Source organism: Magnolia sinica, chromosome 14 (assembly GCF_029962835.1).
Source record: "Magnolia sinica isolate HGM2019 chromosome 14, MsV1, whole genome shotgun sequence".
Classification (NCBI taxonomy): Eukaryota; Viridiplantae; Streptophyta; class Magnoliopsida; order Magnoliales; family Magnoliaceae; genus Magnolia; species Magnolia sinica.
Window position 1 is genome coordinate 1,452,758 of NC_080586.1, and position 24,215 is coordinate 1,476,972.

The 24,215-nt window shown below is 41.6% G+C and overlaps 4 protein-coding genes across 8 annotated transcripts; 3 read left to right on the forward strand and 1 right to left on the reverse strand.

Moving 5' to 3' along the window:
• The first annotated feature begins 1,702 nt into the window (after positions 1–1,702).
• LOC131224762 (uncharacterized) lies at positions 1,703–9,518 on the forward strand. 4 transcript variants are annotated; one of them, XM_058220104.1, is made up of 9 exons: positions 1,781–2,113; positions 3,004–3,063; positions 5,352–5,522; positions 5,637–5,819; positions 6,404–6,534; positions 6,634–6,802; positions 6,961–7,090; positions 7,686–7,972; positions 9,383–9,518. In XM_058220104.1, exons 1-8 carry the CDS (start codon positions 1,925–1,927, stop codon positions 7,946–7,948), a joined length of 1,296 nt encoding a protein of 431 aa, XP_058076087.1. In that variant the 5' UTR covers positions 1,781–1,924; the 3' UTR covers positions 7,949–7,972; positions 9,383–9,518. The 4 variants fall into 4 exon arrangements, with proteins under 4 accessions (XP_058076090.1, XP_058076087.1, XP_058076088.1 ...); XM_058220107.1 differs by lacking the exon at positions 9,383–9,518 and having other exon boundaries at positions 1,703–2,113; positions 7,686–8,099; XM_058220106.1 differs by lacking the exon at positions 9,383–9,518 and having other exon boundaries at positions 1,995–2,113; positions 3,015–3,063; positions 7,686–8,099.
• A 1,025-nt stretch (positions 9,519–10,543) lies between these two features.
• Positions 10,544–13,498, forward strand: LOC131224764 (putative pentatricopeptide repeat-containing protein At3g01580). Its single transcript, XM_058220108.1, has one exon. The coding sequence runs from the start codon at positions 10,986–10,988 to the stop codon at positions 13,317–13,319; it is 2,334 nt and encodes a 777-aa protein (XP_058076091.1). The 5' UTR covers positions 10,544–10,985; the 3' UTR covers positions 13,320–13,498.
• A 994-nt stretch (positions 13,499–14,492) lies between these two features.
• Positions 14,493–19,396, reverse strand: LOC131224765 (transcription factor PIF3-like). 2 transcript variants are annotated; one of them, XM_058220110.1, is made up of 9 exons: positions 18,979–19,396; positions 18,530–18,917; positions 18,352–18,419; positions 16,992–18,243; positions 16,789–16,878; positions 16,123–16,188; positions 15,781–15,846; positions 15,013–15,522; positions 14,493–14,590 (listed from the first exon to the last, which is right to left on the reverse strand). In XM_058220110.1, the coding sequence occupies exons 3-9, from the start codon at positions 18,417–18,419 to the stop codon at positions 14,564–14,566; spliced, it is 2,079 nt and encodes a 692-aa protein (XP_058076093.1). In that variant the 5' UTR covers positions 18,530–18,917; positions 18,979–19,396; the 3' UTR covers positions 14,493–14,563. The 2 variants fall into 2 exon arrangements, with proteins under 2 accessions (XP_058076093.1, XP_058076092.1); XM_058220109.1 differs by having other exon boundaries at positions 18,352–18,917.
• A 2,481-nt stretch (positions 19,397–21,877) lies between these two features.
• Positions 21,878–23,561, forward strand: LOC131225936 (uncharacterized). Its single transcript, XM_058221547.1, has 4 exons — positions 21,878–21,957; positions 22,037–22,178; positions 22,252–22,395; positions 23,265–23,561. The coding sequence occupies exons 2-4, from the start codon at positions 22,047–22,049 to the stop codon at positions 23,559–23,561; spliced, it is 573 nt and encodes a 190-aa protein (XP_058077530.1). The 5' UTR covers positions 21,878–21,957; positions 22,037–22,046.
• The last annotated feature ends 654 nt before the right edge of the window (positions 23,562–24,215 follow it).

Here is a 24,215-nt window from a genome sequence, read left to right on the forward strand (position 1 = left end):
AGCCATACGAAGTGGGTGCAAGGTCTGCCACCTTTCATCAATTGTAAAACGCAAGTGGGCCGGGGTCTGCCACCTTTTATCAATTGTAACCGTTGGATTTGAGTGGTACCCGTAGATTGCACGTCTCCCGAATATATTAATCAGATGATCAAGGTGATCATCCAAGTAAGGGAATACAAAACAGATCCTTACACCGTCCATTTCGCAAGGTCTTAGATGATTTTGATCTTTGGTAGGCAAACCACGCTATCATTCAAATAAACCCATGTCTAAATGATGGAAGGCTTAGATCGCCCACAACGCACATGTGGGGAAAGCTGGAATGAAAATCCTACTCCCACCGGTGGAGCCTAGGGCTGAAAGTCAGGCGGGTTCAACCGCCAGACTTGTTACAAACCCAACATTGGGATGGGCCCAGGCAAGATATATCGGGTTTGACCTCAAGCTTAGGTTATACAAAACATCAACCCGACCAAACTTAAGTTGGGCCCCGGTTGAGGTCTTAGGTTGCCTGACCCAACCGGACCGATCAATATATAACTTAATTATAATTGACCACGGATTGTCTATAACGAAAGCATTAGAAATTCTAGCGTCATCGGGTTTCATTGGTGCACATCACTTCTAATGACTCAAGTTAACAAGATATGCCGGATTTCTCTCTCCTAAATAGATTGCATGCTATACAACATAACTTTTAAAGTAGTTGTCTTATATTTTAGCTTCTTTGTTTTTAAAAGAATGAACTTCTTTATAATAAATAATTACATATATAATTAATAAAATCATAGGTGCAAAAAATAAGACATACATTGAAAATATAATAAACTGATATAATAATGAAAATATTAGCATGTATCCACCATTTGGCCAAGACCCTTGGGTTGAGCTTAGGTTGAGAATTCTCCTCTCCAGAGTGGGGTTGGGTTGAGTTGAGGTATAAGAACCTTGAGTTAGGCTAGGGTTGAGCACCAACCCAATCCGAACAGCCCTAGTGGGAGCCGCGGGAGGGTTTTTGACTTCTTGTTTGGCCCAGTCCTGGCCCATGGCCCCCACCCATTTTTGTCAAGATCTGGGCTGTTCATTAGGTGTGCCCTGTCATGTATAATATTTGATAAAAATGCCCTCAGCATCCTAAACGGATGGGCTGGGCTGTTTAATGGGCTCTTCTTAAACACAGCCCGTCCATCAAGCAATGGACCTCGAACACTGGGCCTCTAACATCGGGTCAGACGGGTCTGACCCAAACATTTCCCAAGAGAGACAAAAGAAAACTTCCGCAGAGTGTGATGGATGATACTCAGGCACTTAGAAATTGACACGTGGAAAATAATTATCGAATAAACCGTCCAAATTATGTTATATAGTATAGATTTCTCATGAAATGAAGATTAATATTATTTTACTTTCAGATTGGTGGACATTTATAAGACGGTTAAAAACGAAAAAAAATCCAACGGTCCTATTTCCACAAACAAGTGTCCACGAATCAGATGTTAGGATTATTAAAAAAATATGATCTTGGGATTATAACCTGGAGACAGTAGCATGCACAATCTAGTCGGTTTTATCCCAGCTAAGATGTGGCATGTGCAGAATATCTGACTGCTCGCGTATCAACCGTCACAGGCAGCCTGAGTATATATAACTCCTCACCCTCAAAAGGACGAAAATGTCCCCCCCTCCAGAAAGTTCAAATGCTTCTCTAGGGCTTGTTTCGGTCCCAGAACACACTCCCTGCAAAATCCCTCTCTTCCGACCGTTGGACCTTTCCCGCGTAAATTTGAATTCGATTCCAACCGAAATAATCTTTGGCGGGGAAATTCTATTCCAGGCTTTCCAGCGCCTCTTCTTTCCTTTTCTCCCAACGTCCAAAAGCCTTTTGAATTCCTTTTTCTTGGGGGAAAAGGAAAATCGGGTCTGCATGAATTCCTCGGTTGCCGAAATCATATGGCGGGAAGTGCCCGATTGGGACGACGATGTCGTGTCAGCAGCTCGATTCAAGGCATTTAGTGGACAGAGATCAGATTGGGAGCCCAAGTTCTTATTCTGGAGGGACTTGATTCTGAAGGTGGCTCGGCATCTGGGCGTCTTCATCATCCAAGCATCCGAGGTCTGTATTCAATTGGATTCTGTTTCATAAGTCTAGGCGCATTTGGATGATCAGTTGGAACGAATTGAAGCGCAGCACCTGAATTCAATGAAGAATTCCGCCGGATATGGGGCCAGTCCCAATTCGTTCATGATGAGGACCAGCCAAAAATCATCATCACAACTGTTTCAGAGCGAACTTGAAATACATCAAATTGCAATTGACTGTTTGGTCGTCATTATGGATTAAAATGGTTCTGGCCCAAATTGCAATTGATGGTTTGGTCATCATCAAATTGCAGTTCAGTTACACACCCGTAAGCACCGTTATAGTTTTCTAGAGGACTTGAATTTGTTGGTAAGAATGCTGGTTTGGAAGAAAACTTATAGAATGGAAAAAAAATAAAAAAATAAAAAAATAAAAACAATTTTTTTTTATAACACTTGTCTATGCGGTTTTTATGTTAATTTTTTTTAAAAGAAAGGAAAAATCTTTTCTTATTGAACTTATTTTGCCATTTGGGGTATTTTGTGTTGATTCTCAATAAAGAAAAAAGGTTTCTTTTTTGTTTTTTTAATGCTTTGTGTCACACCCATTTGGGTATACTGTTCTCGAGGGATTTGTCTTTCAATGTTAGTGAATTCAATAACCTGCTTGTGAAAAGCCATTGCCACGCATTGAAACATTTCTCCATGAAGGTTTTCCAGGAAGCACTGGACCCCCTTTTGATGCATCCAATTACATTCTTGGAATCTCCTTCCATCTGGAAACACTTCTGTAAAAGCAACAATGGAAGCTTTAGTCTATTCTTTGCATTTATGCATTTCGTTCTTGCATCCGAAGATATGTCTAGATTCATTTTCTTGATGGGTCTCTAGCATACATGTCCAACTAACTCAGTCTTAATGTAGGTGAAGAACAGTTGGTTTGTTCGAGGAGGCTTGACGCCTTTGTGCATCGATGCTGTTCTGGTGAGCTTCTTGCCTATTTGGTATTGATCCTTGTAATAGTTACTGACGTCTCAACCAATGCTGAATATCTTTCTTATGAAATGTACCATTATTCTAATGCTATGTTGGTTAGGGCTATGAAATGATAAGAGGATGCAAAATAGGTAGAACTTTTAACCTACAGAGGGTTGCATGTGTTTCTTCTTGATAGACTGGGACTATATTTGGAAGTTTTTGGTTCGGAAGTCAGTGTGACTCACTAGTGCCAAAATACAAGTTCGATGTGTCCAAGATGATCTTCCCATATGCATCTCCCTTGCAATTTATGGATTCCCTGTCCGCTCTGCCCCAACCGCAAATGACACCTTGTTGGTTCAGTAGTCCGGCCTGCTGTATACTTGGTGATATGTACAGTGCAAGGATATAGACACTACTGCGGTGATTCAGCCCCTGTTATGACATGGTGGGGGTTTTCTTCAAATAGCTTGTACAATAAAAACATGTTGGGAGGATATTCTTCCTAAAACAAAAGGTTGAAATGATTAGTTGCTAGTCAGGATATCTTCACGAAGATGACAACAATGGTAGGTAGCCTAACCTTACCAAATTCCACTACGGCCATTCAGCAAAACGAATTTAATCCTTGCTAAGACCAGGAAGAATCGGATCTCATCCCATGTTGCTAGCAGGTCCTAAGCTGATTTAGAATGCATTCAGCATAATATGGAAGGTTGATGCTCAAGCATTGATTTTCTTAGCCCTTTAGTCTAATGCTCACAAGAAGGCTTCAATTTCCAACAAGAGCTGAAAATGATGGTCATCCATTCTCTAGTCTGAGAAAGTGTGTTAGCATATACGAATGCATCTTGTCCTAAGCTGTCTGTATCATTATCAATTCATTATTCATGTAGCTTTTCTTCTATTTGTATGAGGGGATTCCTTGATGTATTTTAATTAGAAGGATCATTTTCAATATTCTTCTAAATATTCTTCTACTTGCATGGCTTAACATTCAGTCTTGTCATTTTGTGATTCTTTAACAACTTGTAGGGATTAGGAAACCTTGTTGCCGTGCTGCAAACCATGCATCAATACAAAACTGCGGACATTGTCCCTGAACTGACTGATCTAAATAAATCCTTAAAAACCAGCTTTTAACCCTTCCACACCGTCAGCCCCATCCATAACAAGGACATGCTTAGATGCCTATCTCCTTCATCAACTCCAGGTCAAATTGGTTAGGTATTCCAAGAAAAATTCTGTGTTTAAATATGCTCATTCAATTAATTTAATTATAAAAAATGAAATCTTGTCTATTAGATGTATTACATACATACCCATAAAAAAACTAAAATAAATAAATAAATAAATAAATAATAAAAACGTCTTACGTACATGGATGCTATTCTTGGACATGTTAGATATTGCAGGATGATTCTTGCATGGACCGAGCTGTCTGAGGGAGGGAGTCTCATTGGTTAGTGACTCATCTCACCTTTTCTTTGGGGCTATGTCCCACTCAAGCTTTAGACGTACCTCGTTTTTGCGTTTACTTGTTGCATGGTCTTCTAATACCACTCTTCCATGTGGGCTACACGCAAAGAGGAAGTCGGGCTACATGTATAAAATAATTCAAAAGACAAAAATACCATCAATTGAAGCCATCCCCACAACACACACACACACACACGCCCCAGTGTTTTAAATAGCTATGCTATGTAGCATGCAACAACTTAGTCTCAACGCCACATAGCTTATGAAAATAGCTTAAGTCATGTTCAGCCTATGCTACATGATAATTTGCATATGCTACACTATGTAGCTCACATTACAAGTTATTTTTTACAACGACATTAAAATCAATTAATGTTTTCAATGTTTATTACGTATTTCTATTTTCAATAAAAATTAGTTAATCTTTTTAATGCTTCTAGTAAAATAATATAAATAGCATTGGTAACTCAGTTTTGTTGCTCCTTCTTTACCTTTAACTTAATCATTGCCCTTTCTTATTACTATAGGTTGCATTTGGTTGCACCAAATATCATGAAATTTTGTTAAATTTAATTATTAATCAGTCTAATTTGGTGTAGAATCTCATGAAATTGGTGCAACTAAGTGTAATCTTGATTAAAAATCTAGTAGTGTGTAGCTTACACCTCATGCTAGTGTGTGCGTGTGCACACAAATACTACTCGCATTATATATAGTGGAGATGGAGGGTCAATCGATGCATATCATCAACAACGACTTCTGTTTAAGTATTTTAGTCAGTTATGTTTCTGATATTTCCTCTAACCTTTTGCCAGCTTGAAATGTACAAGAATGGTGACATTTTAAGAAGTGGAGATCTCATGGACCCAACTAGTCGGAGCCTCTACCAGATGTTTAAAAGAATAGGACATTTGATAGGTATATCCAAATCATCAACTCCTCAAGAAATTTTTGAAGACCATCTCATCCTAAGGACACTAATGCAGGTATATATTATTCTTCCATTTGTTATCTTGACTCCGATAGCTTCTTTCCACATTCATCTTTGTTTTCTTAGGGATGCAATCTGTTGAGTCATGTTTGATTAATTTAAATTTTAGGAAAGTGCTGCTGAAGTTGTCAAGGGTTTGTCTGAAAATCATTGGACGTCCAGTTGTATTGTTACGACTGCAGAGTTCCAGAGCATCTGTAAAGGATCTGATGAAGCTTATGCGATCTTGAGCTATTTGTCTGGATGCGGGAAAGCACGGTATCTCTCAATCAGACAAAAGGATTTCATCGAGGTGCAGTCTATGGGTCTTTTGTATAATTTTGATTGATCGATACCTCATACATACAGGTTTCATTCATAGTCCTAAAATTCATTGACTCAACTCAAAACTCGGCCGGGTCAACTCAACCCGACGTGATATTGATATGAGTCTTTAGGAAACTCGTTTCTGACACTGACTTGGGAAGACTCATCGAGTAAACTTGATAACTCGTTCGATTTGATGCGGTTCGCTGAGACTTGGGTCAAGTCACTCTCTCTATGAAGCATTTTTTAATAAAAAGTACTAGTATGAGAAGTTTGGGCAATAAACCCACTACATCTTTCATTACTCACACACTCTCCACCAGCAAGCCAAGTGCAACTTCGCTTTCTCATTTGGGATTTTTTTAATACTTATACAATATGCAATTATTTTAAATATTTACTACTATTCCTAGATATTTGAATTTATATTTATTAACTATTGAGTTGGGTCGAGTTGTGTTTTTGGGTTTTTAAACTATGGTCTCATTCAGGACAGGATAGTTCCTGTCATGTTCCATGTTTGTTGCTAAGTGCTATTCGTTGAATACACTTGTTTTGTCATTGTTTCAGGGGGTGAAAGTTTCTCTTGTGCCCCAAGCTGTTCCCAATATCTCAAGTCTTGATTACGATACTTTGCACTTGGTTTGGACGACGGAAAAATTTCGGCAACAACTTGATGTGATTGATCGGCGTTATGAGAAGTAATCCTTTTGTTTACCTTCCTTCGTACTAGTTTTCTGGCCTTTAGATGCTCTGTGGGAGAACTTGGGCATGCATAAACCTGACTGTTCTTTGCCCAGGTCGAGAAAATCAGCATTAGATTTCATTAAGTCGGGAAACAAAAAAGGTGCTCTCAGACATGTCCGGCAGTTAAAACTGACGTCCGAAAGCAGAGAAAAATGCACTTCACTCTTGAATCGGGTTGAAGAAGTGCTCAATATAATTGCAAATGCTGAATCCACAAAGAAGGTAAACTAGCACTTGATTGGATGGTCTCCAATTCTTTACGATAAAATTTGGGTGCCTTTGTAATTGGACGTTCTGAAAGTCGCAACGATGTTTGGCTTGGCATCCAATTTGTGCTTTGCTAAATTCTTCTTGAATTTGCTCATCACCCCAAATATAAGGTTTCTGAAGCCATCCAAATTGGAGCTCGAGCAATCAAGGAGAACAGCATCAGCGTCGAAGAAGTTCATATTCATCTCGAAGAACTCAATGAGAGTATTGCATCTCAGAAGCAAGTAGAAGAAGCTTTAGGTAATTTGTTATTGTTCTCTTTTAAGATTCCATGTTGCTCACTTCGTTAGTATATTTATTTTGCGATTGCTAAGCCCACATGGGTGTACAAGGCAGCTCATGTACAGGCCATACATGTGCCAACATGGCATATATGTCCGAGATCCAATTCATCCATCAGAGGGGGTACCACTACATTGATGCCCAACCCAAGAATCAGGTTGATCCATTAGTCAGGTGGGCCATAGTTATAATACAAATGTACACTCTGAATAGAGTTAAGTTTCCTAACCCGTCCACCCATTTCCCATATTGGGGCCCATCTGCTGAGTGGACCACATTTATTTTGGGCTCAAAAACATCTACGCGGCTTGACCAACACGATGGATGGATTGGATCTCACACCTACATGTGATGCGGACCATGTGGTGTGTACACATGAGCTGATGGTAGGTATTTGAGATGTTTTTAGCTGGCCTTTAGCTGAAGAAGCTGTATTACTGGCGAAGGCAAAGTATCTTTTGTTCTTCTCTGTAATGCATGTGTATATATCAGACCTCGATTACAATTTATTCTTCATGTTCTTTGTTTCAATGCCTATCCATTGTTCTTGCAGAAATACCACTTCAATATGCAGATATCGAAGATGAAGATATCGAAGAGGAATTTAAGAAGCTGGAGATGGAACTTGGAGATGAAACACCATCTGAGCAAATTGCCAAAACTGTCATGGATGGTGCAGCAAAGGAAGTGGAAGAAACACAAGCTGTGCAAATTGCTGAAACCATCACAGATGGTGCAACAAAGGAAGTGGAAACTCAGACATCGGCAGAAATGCTAAGCCAGACGTTATCAAATCTCAAGCTGGAAGCTGTATAGATCCGTGAACTCCATAGCTACAATGTAAGATGAATATTATTTATTTCATTTTGTTTTCGTGTCTTTTCACGAATGCAGATCTTTTCATGTGCCAATAACTGGAATACTTGGTTCTTTACAAAGAAATATATGTTTCATATTTTCCTTTGTACTTGAACAAACAAACTTGAAACTGAAACTGTATCCTGGACATAGCCACCTGTCTTGGTGGAAGTAGATGGGTGTGCTTCGACCAAGTTCATCATACCACCATCAAGGCTTAGTAGCCCTGTACACACCATTACACACAGCACATGCCAATTTGGCACATGTGTGGAGCATCTGAGCCATGCACTAGGCGGGCTCTGCTGGGAACATGAGGATGGTGCAAAATTTGGTGCCTGTTTGAAAACTTTTGGTGTATACATGTGACTCTCCTTGCCAACAAGGTAGAAACATCTCTAGGGCCCTCACTCTTTTGGTTAGAATTCCTCAATTGTAGAATCTTCTTTCTGAATTTTTTTTGGGTGTGTTTGGGTGCCACCCATTTTTCGTTTCTCATTATATCTTCAGAGGCTGACATTTATCAGGAAAGCTTCTGCCCCCCATTTTCGAAAAATTGAGGTTAATGAGGCAGAGATTGACTGTCTCTCACACATATAATTCTGAACCATTCATCAAACTTGTCATCACAAAAAAAAAAAAAAAAAAAAAAAAAACCTATTCCACTGAAATTTCAGGCTTTAGCTCAAATCCACTGTTGGTACGCTTCTGACAGGTGCTGGCAATGGTTGTTAGCACAGATCAGAAGGAAAAAATGCATTAAAACTCATTCTCGGCAGCACCCAAACATGCCCGCAACATTTCTTAGCTGCCAACTTATTACCATTTCAGGAACCACGAAAATCTGTTTTTGATTATGGAATTTTTATGGAGAATTTCCTTGTATCTGAAACTATAGCTCTAAGAAAGGGCTCTTTCATATCTGCATGAGCATCCTTTCATGGTTTTTGAAATTTCTACTTACAATAGAAATTACTGGCTTATATCCCTATTTTCATTTACAAGTTACGTACATTTTGAATCAGCAAATACGGGGCGTTCTGTGGTACATATTTCTACAAATTCTACAAATTCAATGACTTGAAACTTGACCGAGTTTGACTTGACTCAGCGAGATTCTAAGCCAGGTCGCTTGGAAACTCTGGTGAGCCTGAATCCTTTGGGTTTTTATGAGACTAGTCGAGTCGGCTCAAAAACTCGGTTGACTCAGTGCAACTCGGCTTGACTCGACGGAGTCATTCGTTTTTTGTTAAAAAAGTTATTATTACTTTCTAAGTGAATTCATGCTATTGGCTTTTGACACTAATAATGGGGAGAAAAAAAATCTTCAGGGGTCACTGTGATGAATGTGTCTGATTCATGTTGTCTATCTGTTTTATCATTTCATTTTAGGGGATGAGCCTAAAAATGAGAAGGATCAAAGGTGCAATTGGACTACACCACTTGAAACAATGGTACTGAATGGTAACGGTTAAAAACTTCTTTGGAGCTGTAAGTTTTGGATGAAGTTGATATTTTTGTTTACTGTTCTTCCATGCTTGTTTGAGCTTATGAACTGGTTGGGTGATCGATGCAAGTCATCGTAGGCCGTAGAAAGGTTTCAGAGTTCACTGAAGCTTTATACTCTGTCTCATTTTTGGGCTCATGTACAAAGGGATCGGCCTTATTTTCGGGCAAGACATCTACATTGGGGATTGCCTGATGAGCGGCTCTAGTCCCTCACACGTGTGGGTAGTGAGTATAAAAAATAAGTGCACCCGCACAGTATTCCTCAATGGAATGTGGGTCCAGAAGATTTGGACGGTTCTAGTGAAATCATTCCACGTGTATAATTTCTCAGTGCCTCATGATGGGAAGCGGATTGGGTGGTGATCCCAACACCACCGAAATCCCTGGTGATCGGACTGTAGGGCCCACTGTGATGTATTTGTTTTATCCATGCCGTCCGTCGAGTGGACTACACCATAGGAAAAAGTGGGGATGATACCACTGAAAGCTTCTTAGGGCCCACCATGATGTTTATTTGTCATCCAACCTGTCCACAAAAATATCAGCTTGATCCAAAACTTCTGTGGTCCCAAGAAGCTTTCAAAGGTAGGCATTCAATGCTCATTGTTTCCTGTGGTGTGGTCCACTCGATCTTTGGGTCTCCTTCATTTTTGGGCTAATATCCTAAAATGAGCTGGCAAAACGGATGGACGGCTTGGATAAAACACATACATCACCAGGGCCCCACGGAGCCGTGTTCACGAGGCAATATCTGTATATGTTAGCCCACCGTTGGATGTCCACCACAAACTGAAGCACAACAGCTGTCTTACCGAGGATACCTATACCATTGGTCCATCCATGGTGGGGCCCAATAGACCAATGGTCAAGATTACCGGGCCATGGGCCCCACCTGTAGGAACCAAAAACCCATGCATACTGTGCAAAGATACAGAGTCGTGTGTCACCTACAACCCTTTTGCTAAGACAATTTTGCCTTATTAGAGAATAGGTAGTTTTTCACAAACAACATTTTCTTTTCCCGCCAATATCCAAGCCATTCAAAAGGTGGGCCATATCATAAAGATCATCTAGGGCGAAAAACAGAACGGCCCACTCATCAGGAGGACTACGCCAATGAAATCAACGGACAGCCGATGATCTGCCTCAATGTATACGTATGGTCCACCTCCTGAGTGGATCCGTTCCATTTTCGCCCCGGATGATCTGTACGGTGCAGCCACCTTTTTGCACAGATCGGATGTTCCACACGAGTGACATTTGCCAGGAAAAAAGGAGAGCGTTTGCATGTGAAAAAGTCTCTTGATAATACATGAAACACACCATATGCAACTAAAAACCACCACAAAAGCTGTATTTCCCTCCAAAAATTCAAACGACTCAATGCAGCCAACCACACAAACCAAAGAATCCTAGCCGTCCACTACAAGGCCCACTCATATCCTCATGTGGGTCCCACCCAAATATGAAATACAATAGCTAAACCATGCTTCTCCATCAAACAACAAGAAGCAACCAAACACCACCATATAACATGCATTCGAGGGCAAGCTTCTCCAAATCCATTCAAAGACATTTCCCTCCAAAATCCAAACCGCCTCCTGCAAGCTCTCACCCCAAGTACACAAACCAAAGCATCCCAGCTGCCCATTACGCGACCCACCCATATCTTCATGTGGGTCCCACCCAAATCTCCCCCAAAACCAACTGCCACAACATCATGGCCCTGCTCTTGAGATCATCCACCCATCTGCATGAAGCTAGGAAAATCCATGGGCTTTTGCTAGTCAATGGCCTTTTCAATTCAAACAGCAATGTAGAGCTGGCATCACACCTTCTGAATGTTTATCTGAGCTTTGATAGCCTCCAAGAAGCTCTCATTGTGTTTAACCACCTTCCTGAAAAGAACGTTTTCACCTGGAATTCGATTCTTAGAGGTTTTGTCAATGCCGGCCAGTTTGCGAGAACGATTGAATTCTATCATTTGATGATCGCGGAAGGTCTGACGCCTGATAATTTCACCTACCCACTTGTTCTAAAGGCTTGTTCCAAACTGTCCGATCTTGAACAAGGGAAGAAGATCAGGGAGATGATCCGCCGCGGAGCAAAACCCAACATTTTTGTGGAGTGCGCCATGATAGATATGTTTGCCAAATGCGGCAATTTGAATGAGGCGTGGTGTGTGTTCGATGGAATGTCTCAGAGAGATTTGGTCTCGTGGACTGCAATGATTTGTGGGACTGTGCAGAGTGGGGACTGGTCCGAGGCACTGGGGCTGTTTACAAGGATGAGATTAGAAGGACTGAGCCCTGATTCGGTGATTGTAGCCACAGTTCTTCCAGCCAGTGGTAGGCTGGAATCTCTGCAGCTAGGGATGGCATTGCATGGGTTCTCCATAACTTGCGGAATTGAGAGTGATTTGTGTGTTTCAAATGCTTTGATTGATATGTACTGTAAATGTGGCAATACCAATGAAGCTTGTCATCTGTTTCGTTACATGGAATCCAAGGATGTAATCTCTTGGAGTAGCTTGATTGCGGGCCATTCGCAGAATTGTGAGTACGACAAATGTTTGGATGTGTATTTTGCGATGAAGGGATCAGCTGTGAGACCCAGTTCAGTTACGATTGCGAGCATTCTTCCTGCATTCGCTAACCAGAAACAGCTGAAACAAGGAAAGGAGATTCACTGCTTTGTCATAAGAAATGGGTTAGAGTTTGATGCATTCATCTCGAGCGCCTTGATAGATATGTACACCAAATGCGGGTCCATGAGAGAAGCAGAGTTAGTCTTTGAAATCACATCAGACAGGGACATTGCGGTATGGAATTCAATGATAGCAGGGTATGCTCTCAATGGGGACACTGAATTAGCCTTTGGGGCATTGCGTAGAATCCGAGAATCAAAATTTAGACCCAATTCGATAACCATCATGAGCGTTGTTCCGATCTGCACTCGCTTGGGGATGCTGCGACAGGGAGGGGAAATCCACAGTTACGCAGTTAGAAATGGTCTTGGGTCGATAGTTTCCGTCATGAATCCGCTTATAGACATGTACTGCAAACGTGGGTACCTGAAGTTTGGAATAAATGTTTTTGAACAGATGATTGAAAAGGATGTCGTGACGTATAACACCATCATCGCTGCACTGGGGATGCATGGTAATGCAGCTCAGGCATTTTCGTACTTCAGTCAAATGGAGAAAGAGAGAATCAAGCCAAATAAAGTCACCTTCATCGCCCTCTTATCAGCTTGTAGTCATTCCGGTCTGATTGACAGAGGCTGGTCATTCTATAATTCCATGATTCAAGACTATGGTATTACGCCGGAGATGGAACATTACGCATGCATGGTGGACCTTCTTGGTAGATCTGGATGCCTTGACGAGGCATGGGAATTTATAAAGAGAATGCCATTCGAGCCGAACATTGATGTTTTGGGAAGCCTACTTGGGGCTTGTAGAGTCCACAAAAGAATTGAACTCGCTGAGCTTGTTGGGAAGAGGATTTTTGATAAGAATCCAGAAGATCCAGGGTATTATGTCCTTTTATCCAACACATATGCTGCTGCAGGGAGATGGGCGGACGCATTGAAGGTCAGAACAATGATAAAAGAGAGGGGATTGATAAAGAAGCCTGGGAACAGTTGGATTCAGGTGGGATGTTCTGTGCACTTCTTTCTTGCAAGAGACAGATTACATCCGGAATTCAACGAAATACAGGAAATTCTAGAGAGCTTGCTTTTGGAGATGAAGGATGAAGGGTATATCCCCAATGTAAGCTTTTCCTTAGATGATCTACCAGGCGATCACAACGACTGAAAAAAGGGACCGTATGCATTGAGTATAAGTTCATTGATTAAGTGAACTGATCACCTACAACCGGGTTGCCTTTTGAATTTTTATTACCAATTTTTCCCTTGCGAAAATTGGATTCTGACGGGAATAATGCTTGTAAAATCAGTCAAATGTTAAGTTAGCCTATGACTGGTGATTGGCGATAGATTGATGTTTAGTCCAGACAAGAACAAGAAAGTGGGCCCCAGTTATTGATCAAGAAAACATGAAGGAGATTCACATGAAGGCAGAATGATAAGGAGATTCATCACACCTATGCTCACGTTTGTGTGACCGGGGCTGTTCGTCAAGAGGGGTCATCACGAGCATGCTCTGTTCTAAAGATCAGGTAGGTCAGCTCATCAGGTGGGCCACACATACAAGGAAAATGGGCAGTTAGAGGAAAGTCGAAGAGGACTATATAAAATGTTCATTTGTGCTCCTCCAGCTTATTCTTAGGGTAGCACGTCCAAGGTGGGCCTGACATGATGAATGGACTGGATCTTGAATAAGGATGCTGTATAGGCATCCCTGCATGAATTGTATACTAGTGAAATGCAAAATTGAAAAGGATTTTATCATCCAAAATGCATTTGGCATTGAGACTAGAGTAGGAAGCAGTTCTTCCAAGGAATCAAAGTTGCTTATAAAAGCACAGAAAATTTCCAACTTCTTTTGAATTAAAGGAATGAATTTCAGAATAGCTCAGTCTCACTTCTGTTTAGATGCTTCAACTGCTATAACCCTTGAACAGTTTCGCGTATTGTAATATTCTCTCCACAGGAATTTGAAATCAAGAAAAATTCAAACACAGTCCAAAACCAATACAATAATGAATAGATCAGCGCCAGGCAAACATAAACATCTTCCAGAAAGAAATGGCATTGCATTGATGAAAAGAAGCACTTACAGAGGTGTAAATACACCAACTACATCCTTCTCAAATCAAGCCATGTACGAGATCCCCACTAACTACATTGACCCCAAGATCGAATTTACAAAGGTGAATGATGCCACTTCTCTTTGAAGCCCAAAATTCTGTGCAGTTAGTACTGCCCACTAGATGGTTATTACAGAGGTTCTGAGCTCCTTTAATGTCGCTAAAGAATCTTTCCCAATGATAGGTTGATTTCCATGCTAAAGAATCTTTCCCAATGATAACTGTGTAAATGAACAAATTGAATTAAGAACCGATCTCAATTGCCCATCAAGTTCTCCGATCATGGGATCTAGGACGGACGGTCATCAGTCAAAGTCTGCATATAAAGAAGTAATTTCAGGCAACAGAAGTTGACTAGAATGAATTAGTAAAATGAGTTCTACTTGCATAAGCTCATAAAAAAGCAGCCCAAACGCGCAAGTGGTAGATGTGTGTGCCAGAGCGGTTTAAGTGTGAGATCTACTAGTTGGACCCCGGGGAGGATGTGCGTCCCACTTTTCAACAGACCAAAGTGGGACCACCCTCATTCCGTTTACAATGAGGGACTTGCATCCATGAAATTATGATTGTTTCATGTTTCATGTACAACATGAAACACACAGAATTCAAATTGGGGGTTTGGTTGTCATTCTAAATTTTCTTCTATATTGAATTGGATTACTGCAAGTCAAATTTAGAGCATCCAAACATGTCCTTAATTAACTGAATGAGGAATGGATCCAGGATAAAAGCACAAACCTGAGTTGATGGCTGAGTCTGTAAGCATTCAGTGTTTGTTTTATGCATTGTTTGTAGGCTTACGTCTTGAATCTGGTCCTTTGAACTTGAAGGTGGAACCGAATCTGGAACAGGCATAGGACAAGCTGCCACTGAGAAATCAGGCGCCGAAGGTGGCTTTGTTGCAAACCCTGACAAAGGAATGAAGGGTGCACGAGGAAGAGACAAGGGAAGTCCTTGCCCTGGGATTCCAAACATCTGAAGGCTCGAAGCGGGCAACCCGTGCAAACTTGTGGGTCCTGGAATCGATGAGCAAGGGAATTGTGGGCCATGCATTTGGAGCATTGGAATCAAAGGGTAGCTAGAGGAACAGCCCATGTCAGGCATTCCCATCCCAAAACCCATACCCATGCCCATTCCCATCCCTACACCCATGTGTGGGAAATGAGGAATTGCCGGTCCACGTAAGTTTTGTATTCCTGCAGGTAACATCATCGGAGGCATACAAAGCCCAGTTCCCATGGACATGATCTGTGTAAGGAATAAAAATTTAAGCTCATGAGAATGAGATGAACATAACAGTGTCGACACTTTTAAATTATACAATACTCAGGTCAAGAGATTGTACGGTGCAGTTTCTACGAGTTGGGTCCATTGTTCAGTGATCAAAACCGTTGAACCATGGGCCCCATTAGTACCAACTGAAAGGCTGAGAGAACCATACCAACTCCAGCCCAAGAATTGTACAATTCCTCCATTAATAAATCCATATACCAAGATGTATTTTACCTGTACTTGCATCTGAAGGGTTTTCAGATACTCAATGGCCTCATCCAGCATTGAAGCTTTGTCCACCTTTCAATGACACAGATTTCAAGTTAGCAAAGAGCTATGAGAAAAGGAGGAAAAGTATAATGTTTGCATTTCAATGGATAGTGCACACACTATGAGGAGGAACTCAGAAAGACAGACCAGCCTAACTTAGGTTGTGTTTGGTTGCATGCAATATCATGAAACTTTAAGATATTTGATGCAACCAAACACACCCTTATCAATGTAATGATAAAAAATACATTTAAGTACTGTATGAAAGACAAGCAACTTGAGAAAATTGAAACTACAAGATCCAACCTTATTGCAATTAGGTATGAGTTCCTGTAACGCACGCATCTTCTCGTTGATCCTATCCCTTCGCCTCTGTTTGTAAATATGAGCACCACATTAAACTTCACAGTCCAAACCAAGGCTGCAGTCAGTTGTTCAACAGAATTGAATTGCAATGATTCAATTCAAAAAGGGCCTGTTTGGATGCACCCTTGAAAGGAGGGTTCGAGGCATTAACCCCCCTTTGAGCCAAACCACAGTGGTGTGTTGCGTTTGGATGCATTTTGCAAACCCTCATCTGATTCCCCCCATTCAACAAAATAGGCAATAAAAGCCCAGTCGTCGAAAACTAATTGGATTGGTTTTAGATGAGTCACCTAAAAAGCAGGCTTGAAAACTCCTTTTGCGAAACCCCCCTTTGCCAAATTGCGTCCAAACAGGGTCAACCCCCACTCCTTTTGTGACAAAGGACTGGCCCCCAAAATTGCGATTATCATCATTTCATATCCAACTGGAAAGATATGGAATTGCAATTAGGGGTTTGGTTGTGATTATAAATTAAAAATGTTGCAACCCCACATTGGTCATTTGCCCATTGTGAATTGAATGAATTACAATTCAATTCAACCGTGTATCCAAACAAACCATAAGATAACAATTTCAGTATCAAAAGGCGTTTGCTTTCCCACTCACTCTTTCTGATAAATTATGCACTTCTGCAGCGCGGCTTCGCTTGGGGCACTTAGTCGGCTTCCTTACATCCACAGATTCGTCATCAGCATCCTGCATTAAAACTCAAGCCTATTAAAATGAGCCTGTGATGAGATGGGAAATCAAGAACAGAATTCAGTAGTCAACTGAAAATTCTAAAGCTCCATGAAGTGGTTTTTACTTACTTCGCTCTGGTATCCAGACTCTTCTATGTCCCGACATTTCCTCTTCGGCCCATGTTTGGTATAATTCAACATTCCCCCAGAACTGTTGCCTGAACATACAGAAGAAGATGCTGCTGCAGGCCTGAAAGCTTTTTCGCTCTCTAGCTGTCCCTCAGCAACGCTCGCTGCGAAGCTTGAACTCTGACAAAGGTGATCTGGGGACCTATGATTCGTGGGCTCATCTTCCTGACAAACCTTTTCTGACTTCTTGGCGGAGGCCACCTCCTGGGGAGTTATACTGGGTGACTTTAAATCAACCTTCGCCAGCACTGAAACTAGTTGGCCTGTGGCAGTGCCTTGCAAACAGCTACTGGACTCGACCACCGAAGGTTCGATGGGATTACTACTGGTGACGGAAACCTTGTCACTGCCCTTGAACTTATCTACACCTGAGGCGCCCACAGCCGCAGAACCAATGCTCTGCAGATTGGCTTTAACAAGAGCTACGGGTCTTGAGAAATGGGAGAAGTTCATCAACCCGGTATTGTTACTAGGCTGCGATGGCCTTGTAGGTGATGGATCTTTCTTCAGCATCTTCGAACTAAGCATCCCAGCTGCCGCCACCTGCGTCTCAGTCGGACTTGAATTCCTGCAATGTGCTTGTTGTGTGTTATTGTTATAATTGGCAAGGGAAGCTGAAGCTCTCGATGTAGGTTTTGGGTCTGAAGCTGGGTGTTGCTGTGACGACAGAAATAATGGGCTGCTCCTAATTCTAACAGGCCAGGCGTCACTCCCAACGGCTTTCAATGTCTTTCTAATTTCTTGCTTCTCACGGCCATGTGCTGAAACTATGTTTGTGTCCCTAATAACCTGACCGCAGCGGCCCTTTCCTTCAACAGGAACGGTACTATTCTGCACCGACAGAGATTTCAGATTGGGGCCTGATAATTCAGAAAAGAATTCTGAACAGTAATCATTCTGCAAAGATTCTTCAATTGGGTAATTCAGCCATGGGACCATCTCATCGTCTTGTGCCATCCCAACAGGGGCTGAAGGAACTGATGATGAGACGCCATTCACATCAGATTCCAGCCTTCCGTACCTCGTCGTCTTTGGAAAAACAGCATCGCCGACGTCTTTCTCTTGAACTGTCCCGCTGTGATGAGATGAAGAAACACCAGGTGACATGGAGCTCTTTCTAGTCCTACTGCAATGACCTTGCATCACAATCTGACCATTCTCCCACAACAGTTCGAGGAATTCATGATCAGACCTACATCAAACCATCAAAGACGAATAAAATCCAATGCCAAAGAAAAAAAAAGAATAAGATGGGAATTGAATGATGAAAGAAAATGCAGAACTAGAGAATTGATCTTACGGAAAAGAAAGATCGGTCGGGCAGTTGTTCATCTTCAATTTGGTTGAATCGAGCTTTCCCTTGGCCATCTGATGGAATTCAGAGTAAGGCATGGTGGGTGGTGTAAACAAAAGCGCACTGTTTCTCAATCAAGCACCAGAATTAAAAAAAAACAGCCCATGATTGGAGCTCTCCATACCTTGATTTCTGTAAAATGCCCCACCTCTCCAGAGAATCCCACTGACCAAAATGGCCCACCTTAGAAAAAAAAAACTCAAGAACCACCACCTCTCTCAGATCCCCCAACAACCTCAGTAAAGAAAAAAAAAACGAAGTATTTTTTTTAATTTTTTTAATTTGGGGTTCTTCAATGTCTTCTCTCCAAACTAACAACACTGTAGTCTCTCAAAACCACCACAGTAAAAGAAAAAAGAAAATCATTTGTATTTGGGTTTCTTCTACTTGTTCCACTCCAATCATTCAAATGAAGACTCAGACAAACTCAATTTCAAAATTTCAACCTCAGCTATTGAATTCTCCACATTCCAATCAAAACCCATCTCAGATTTTCATCCAAACATCCCAACCTCCACTCTCTAGAATCAGTTAAACCAAACCCATCTCAGATTTTCATCCAAACATCCCAACCTCCACTCTCTAGAATCAGTTAAACCAAACCCACCTCAGCACCAATCTCATTCCATCACACATGCAATTTCTCGACGCGTAAACATCCAATTTCAGTTTGTTTTCCAGAAATCTATCACACCCACCAGCAAAAACACACAAATCCACCAAAATCTTCAGAAACCCAGCTATCCCACACCATTTCCGACGCGGTTAACGGTATTTCCGGCCTTGGAAATGACACAAAGGACGAGAATTCCCTCGATTCCCCCCGAGTACTGTAGCACAATACGCAGTAGCAAAGCAAAATCCTGGAAATTCTCACAAGGGTAGTTGGGAATTTTGAAACTACGTATCTCTTATTAGAGGTTCGGGGGGCTCAACGTTCCGGGTGGGTCATGGATCCAACGGCTCGTAGAAGACGACGAAAGGCTTGCAAGAAGGCCGAGGAAAACGCACGTATATATACACAAGCACACCGAAGCTGCTTAACCATGGTTAAGTCGCTGACTATGGTGTGCGTTTGCCGCAGTTTATTGTATGGTGTCTTGCAACTCAGCCTCTGCACACGTGTGACCGACAGCCAGACACTGTGGATTGAGAATGGCTCCAAAAATAGTATTGATCGAACAATCCTAACCGTCCAGCATGTGGGTATTAAATAGACAGCTGAGATAAGATTTGTGTGCTCATTTTCTACTGCCTTTCATCAAGAACACCTTAAGATTTGAGTTTGGTATAACAGCAGAAATTCATCTCAGCTGTCCACTGCTGATCTCAAATTACTAAATTTCCTGTTGTTCGAATTCATGACAAAGGACAGAAAAGTGAAAGAAAATATTATTTCAAATGAAACAATTTTTATTATTATTTGCGAATATATATATATATATATATATATATATATATATATATATATATATATATATATATATATATATATATATGGGAAAAGGTACTATACGGTCGACCTTACCATAGGCTTCCGTAAGGTCGAGCGTTGGCATAACGCTGGCCGTCGGATGCTGAAATAAAAAATCAACGGCTCCCGTCAAAACGGGATTTTCAATGTTGAAACCGGTCGCTCCGGTTACATTACATCCCTACCCCTGCAACCTTCTCTCCATCGGACTCAATTCCAGCCCTCTCTCTCCCTCAATCCCTGCCACGAGCGACGTCCGCGTGCGGCCCTCTCTCTCCACCACCAGCAACCGCTTGCAGCCCTCTCTCTCTACCACCAGCAACCGCGTGCAGACCCCTGCAACCTTCTCTCCATCGGACTCAATTCTAGCCCTCTCTCTCCCTCAATCCCTGCCACGAGCGACGTCCGCGTGCGGCCCTCTCTCTCCACCACCAGCAACCGCCTGCAGCCCTCTCTCTCTATCACCAGCAACCGCGTGCAGACCCCTGCAACCTTCTCTCCATCGGATTCAATTCCAGCTCTCTCTCTCCCTCAATCCCTGCCACGAGCGACGTCCACGTGCGGCCCTCTCTCTCCACCACCAGCAACCGCCTGCAGCCCTCTCTCTCTACCACCAACAACCGCGTGCAGCCCTCTCTCTCCACCACCAGCAACGTTCGCCTCCACCTCTCTCTCCCCCCTTCTCTCCCTCAATCGGTACCCCCAGCCGCGACCACCTTCATCTGACGGTAAGGTCGAGCGTATAGTCGCCACTCACGTACGCAGATTGGCTGATGGGGTACTACCCGTGTCCCGAGCTCGGCACACACAGGAGCTCTGTGGGGCCCACAGTGATGTATGAGTTCTGTCCATTTTCATGGGAGCATCGTACGGAATAATTGTCACAGTGAGGCTCAGATGTCCTACACATGTGCGAAGGTGGTACGTGTGTGATGTGTAAAGGTGTATGTGAGGCTAGCAAAGCTCCTTGGATCATGGCTCATCAAAATCACCAAGATAAATGCATCCAATCCCAAATTAAAAATATACAACCTCAGCTGACTTTGCCTTTTTACTGCTGCAATTTATTTTGGTTCTGTTGTCTTATATTTCTACTTGTTTCATATTCATCTCTTCATCACTGTTTTCCCTCTACTGGATCTCCTTCTCAAGTTGGGATTCTTTTGTATGATCTTAGTGGAAAACATAATCCAAGTTGATTTGATTGCTGTAATTAATTCGAATGGAGTGTTTGTATGCGCTATTGAACTGAATTGAAATTTTTAGTCTAATAGGTTATTTTCGATGCGCTATCAAATTGAATTGAATATTTGAATTATTCTAGCAAAGTGGAATTAACAAATGTTGTTTCCTTTCAAATGCGTTACTTTCAACTCAAACTGAAAAAAAACATAAATGCAATTTGACGGCTACTTCCTCTTTCTGAATACTGCAGAGCATATTAATTTCTATCATTTCGTCTTTATTAAACTGAATGTTCGCAATTCAATTACTTCATTCATCCAACCGGAGCCATAAAGTGGAAATGGGCAAATTCTGTTTTACCTATCTTAGCATTCAGTTACTATTGCATCTTTTTGTTCAATTGGATGCAATACATCCATGTGTTATTTTTATAGAAAGCCTTCCGAGATGTTACTACCTTGATATCTTATTATTTTTTCCTGATTAACATTAGGTCTAGTTTGGTGGACACCTGAAAATGGGTTCATCTCATTTTATGTATTAGAGGTCATAATTTCTAATACATAATTATGATTAACTAAAATGAGATGAACTCATTTTCGGGCATTCAGGCTCTAAATATTTCTGTCAAAAAGTATTTTGCCACTACAGATTTTACTAGCCATCATAACCTTCTTTGATATCTCTACCAAGCACATCCTTGTGCTACTTATTTTGATTGGTTTTCTATGCAGGCATGGAATGAGCATCATAGATCTGGGATTTCATAAGGTAGACTAGAAGGCATGGTTCGATTTTTTACAGCGAAAACAAATCACTCTTGTTGATAATGATGGTGTCAAGTTAAAGTTTCTCTTGTGGGGAGAGCAGGTTCTCCTTGCGAATCTTTTCAGGTAGGCTCTTAATTGAATTTGGATTTTCATGTTATCTTGCTTGTGCTGCCATGATCCCATCCTTAAAACTTCTTTTCAGTGTAGGAAGTATGCTTGCACTGGATAGACCTTTCATTGCAAATGTTATAGACAGTGATATGCAAACAAATGCTGAAATTTGTCTTGAATATGGTAGTGCCACACAGTTATATTTGGTCCCCTTTATTCAACATGAAGAGCAGGTAATTACGAATATGCTCATTGACAGCCATGCATTGTCTACATTAAATGTTCCATGACATGTATGTTTCTTAGGTACTTGTAGCATCCACACCAAATTGGTGTCAAGGATCAAGGCTGTTGAATGGATTGAGTCAAAGTCAGGGTCCTAAAGTTTCTCAAGTGGCATTGCCCTACAATTCTGAAGGTTCTATTGACTTCAGTAATTATCCTTTCAGAGTAAGTATACCATCATCCTCATTTTGGAAACTTTACTTTTTTCAATGATGTTTGCATTTTGCCTTTTCTTTTTACTAGGTTGCAAACCTTTTATTTCTGTTATGCTAAAAAAAAAAAAAAGAACTAGGGCTTTGGAGATTGTTTGCTTATGCTTGTCAAGTGCAAGCAATTTACTTAAACACACACATTGGCCTTAGTGAAGCAAGGTTCTCGAAGTCCATTAATGAGTTCAGATGTAAAAGAATTGGAAAAAAGTGAACCTATCCCTGTCAACTAACTGTCAAAAGAGCAAGATGCTGGCTTCCAAGAATCACTACCAGACTACTTCATGGAGTCACATGTGGCTGCAAAACCACCGTTATCAACACATTGCAGAAATCAGGGTTGAACAGCCAGCTTTTGTCATTCCAAAACTGAAATACTGATTGATAAATAGTTCATAATTGTGTTGTTGTAGTTCTAGATGTTATTATTGGCCTCCTTTTCTGATGTGGAGGGGTGGGGCGGCATCCTGGATCACTGCACCCAGGTGTGTGGGTGTGGTGGGTGAGTGGGTTTGGGAAATAGCCAAGATCACCAGCTAAGGCCCCTAAATGACTGCTCAATGATTGAGGTATGGGTGCAGAGCAAGCCAGGAGGTTTGCCTAAAAGTAGCTACCCTTGAAAGAGTGTGTGCATGCATGTGTGTTTTTGTCTTCAGCTAAGTAAAACCTTATTGCTTACTTTCTTACATCATCAATGTGTGTGTGTGTGTGTGTGTTCTTTTCCTCTACATTTTTTTTCCTTTGTAAATTTAAGATATTTAACTATTTTTCTTTCGCTAAGTAGAATCTTATTGCTTATTTTCTTACATTTTCAAAGTCTTGCAGTCATTTATTGTTGATCTTCGTGACAAGATGACTAGAATCAGCCTTTATGGTGCTGTAACAAACATCTTAAGAGAAGGGGGGAGAGAGAGGTGGAGGCGAACGTTGCTGGTGGTGGAGAGAGAGGGCTGCACGCGGTTGTTGGTGGTAGAGAGAGAGGGCTGCAAGCGGTTGCTGGTGGTGAAGAGAGAGGGCCGCACGTGGACGTCGCTCGTGGCAGGGATTGAGGGAGAGAGAGGGCTGGAATTGAGTTCGATGGAGAGAAGGTTGCAGGGGTCTGCACGCGGTTGCTGGTGGTAGAGAGAGAGGGAGAGAGAGGACTGCAGGCGGTTGCTGGTGGTGGAGAGAGAGGGCCACACGCGGACGTCGCTTGTGGCAGGGATTGAGGGAGAGGGAGGGCTGGAATTGAGTCCGATGGAGAAAAGGTTGCAGGGGTAGGGATGTAATGTAACCGGAACGACCGGTTTCAACATTGAAAATCCCATTTTGACGGGAGCCGTTGATTTTTTATTTCAGCATCCGACGGCCAGCGTTATGCCAACGCTCGACCTTACGGAAGCCTATGGTAAGGTCGACCGTATAGTACCTTTTATATATATATATATATATATATATATATATATATATAGTGTAAAACACTATTTAATCCTTTTTTGTTGGAAAATTACCTCTATAAATAAAGACATTTTCTAATAAATAGATTTCTCAAGAGTTAAAGAAGGGTCACTGCCCATTAACAATTGCCTCACGTGTAATATTTTATTTTGTCACACATGTACGCGTATACACATGTGCCTTCATCCATCTTCACTTGGGCTCCACACATAAAAGCACCTTAAATGTGCCGTATTTATCAACTTATCACTTGAGCGCCGCATGTACAAAGCTCCCATGTGTTGTATATGTACTAATTTTCCATAGTCAGCCTTTCATTGTGTCATTCATACACGTGTC

Coding starts and splice junctions, on each gene's coding strand:
- LOC131225936 (XM_058221547.1), top strand. CDS start 22,047: ATGCTTGCACTGGATAGACCTTTCATTGCAAATGTTATAGACAGTGAT. Junction 22,179..22,251: donor TTATTCAACATGAAGAGCAG/GTAATTACGAAT, acceptor TATGTTTCTTAG/GTACTTGTAGCATCCACACC. Junction 22,396..23,264: donor TCAGTAATTATCCTTTCAGA/GTAAGTATACCA, acceptor AAAGTCTTGCAG/TCATTTATTGTTGATCTTCG.
- LOC131224764 (XM_058220108.1), top strand. CDS start 10,986: ATGCTTCTCCATCAAACAACAAGAAGCAACCAAACACCACCATATAAC.
- LOC131224762 (XM_058220107.1), top strand. CDS start 1,925: ATGAATTCCTCGGTTGCCGAAATCATATGGCGGGAAGTGCCCGATTGG. Junction 5,523..5,636: donor TCCTAAGGACACTAATGCAG/GTATATATTATT, acceptor TTTAAATTTTAG/GAAAGTGCTGCTGAAGTTGT. Junction 7,091..7,685: donor GCAAGTAGAAGAAGCTTTAG/GTAATTTGTTAT, acceptor TTGTTCTTGCAG/AAATACCACTTCAATATGCA.
- LOC131224765 (XM_058220109.1), bottom strand. CDS start 18,443: ATGCCTTACTCTGAATTCCATCAGATGGCCAAGGGAAAGCTCGATTCA. Junction 18,244..18,351: donor CCGACCGATCTTTCTTTTCC/GTAAGATCAATT, acceptor GGTTTGATGTAG/GTCTGATCATGAATTCCTCG. Junction 14,591..15,012: donor AGACTCAGCCATCAACTCAG/GTTTGTGCTTTT, acceptor CTTTATATGCAG/ACTTTGACTGATGACCGTCC.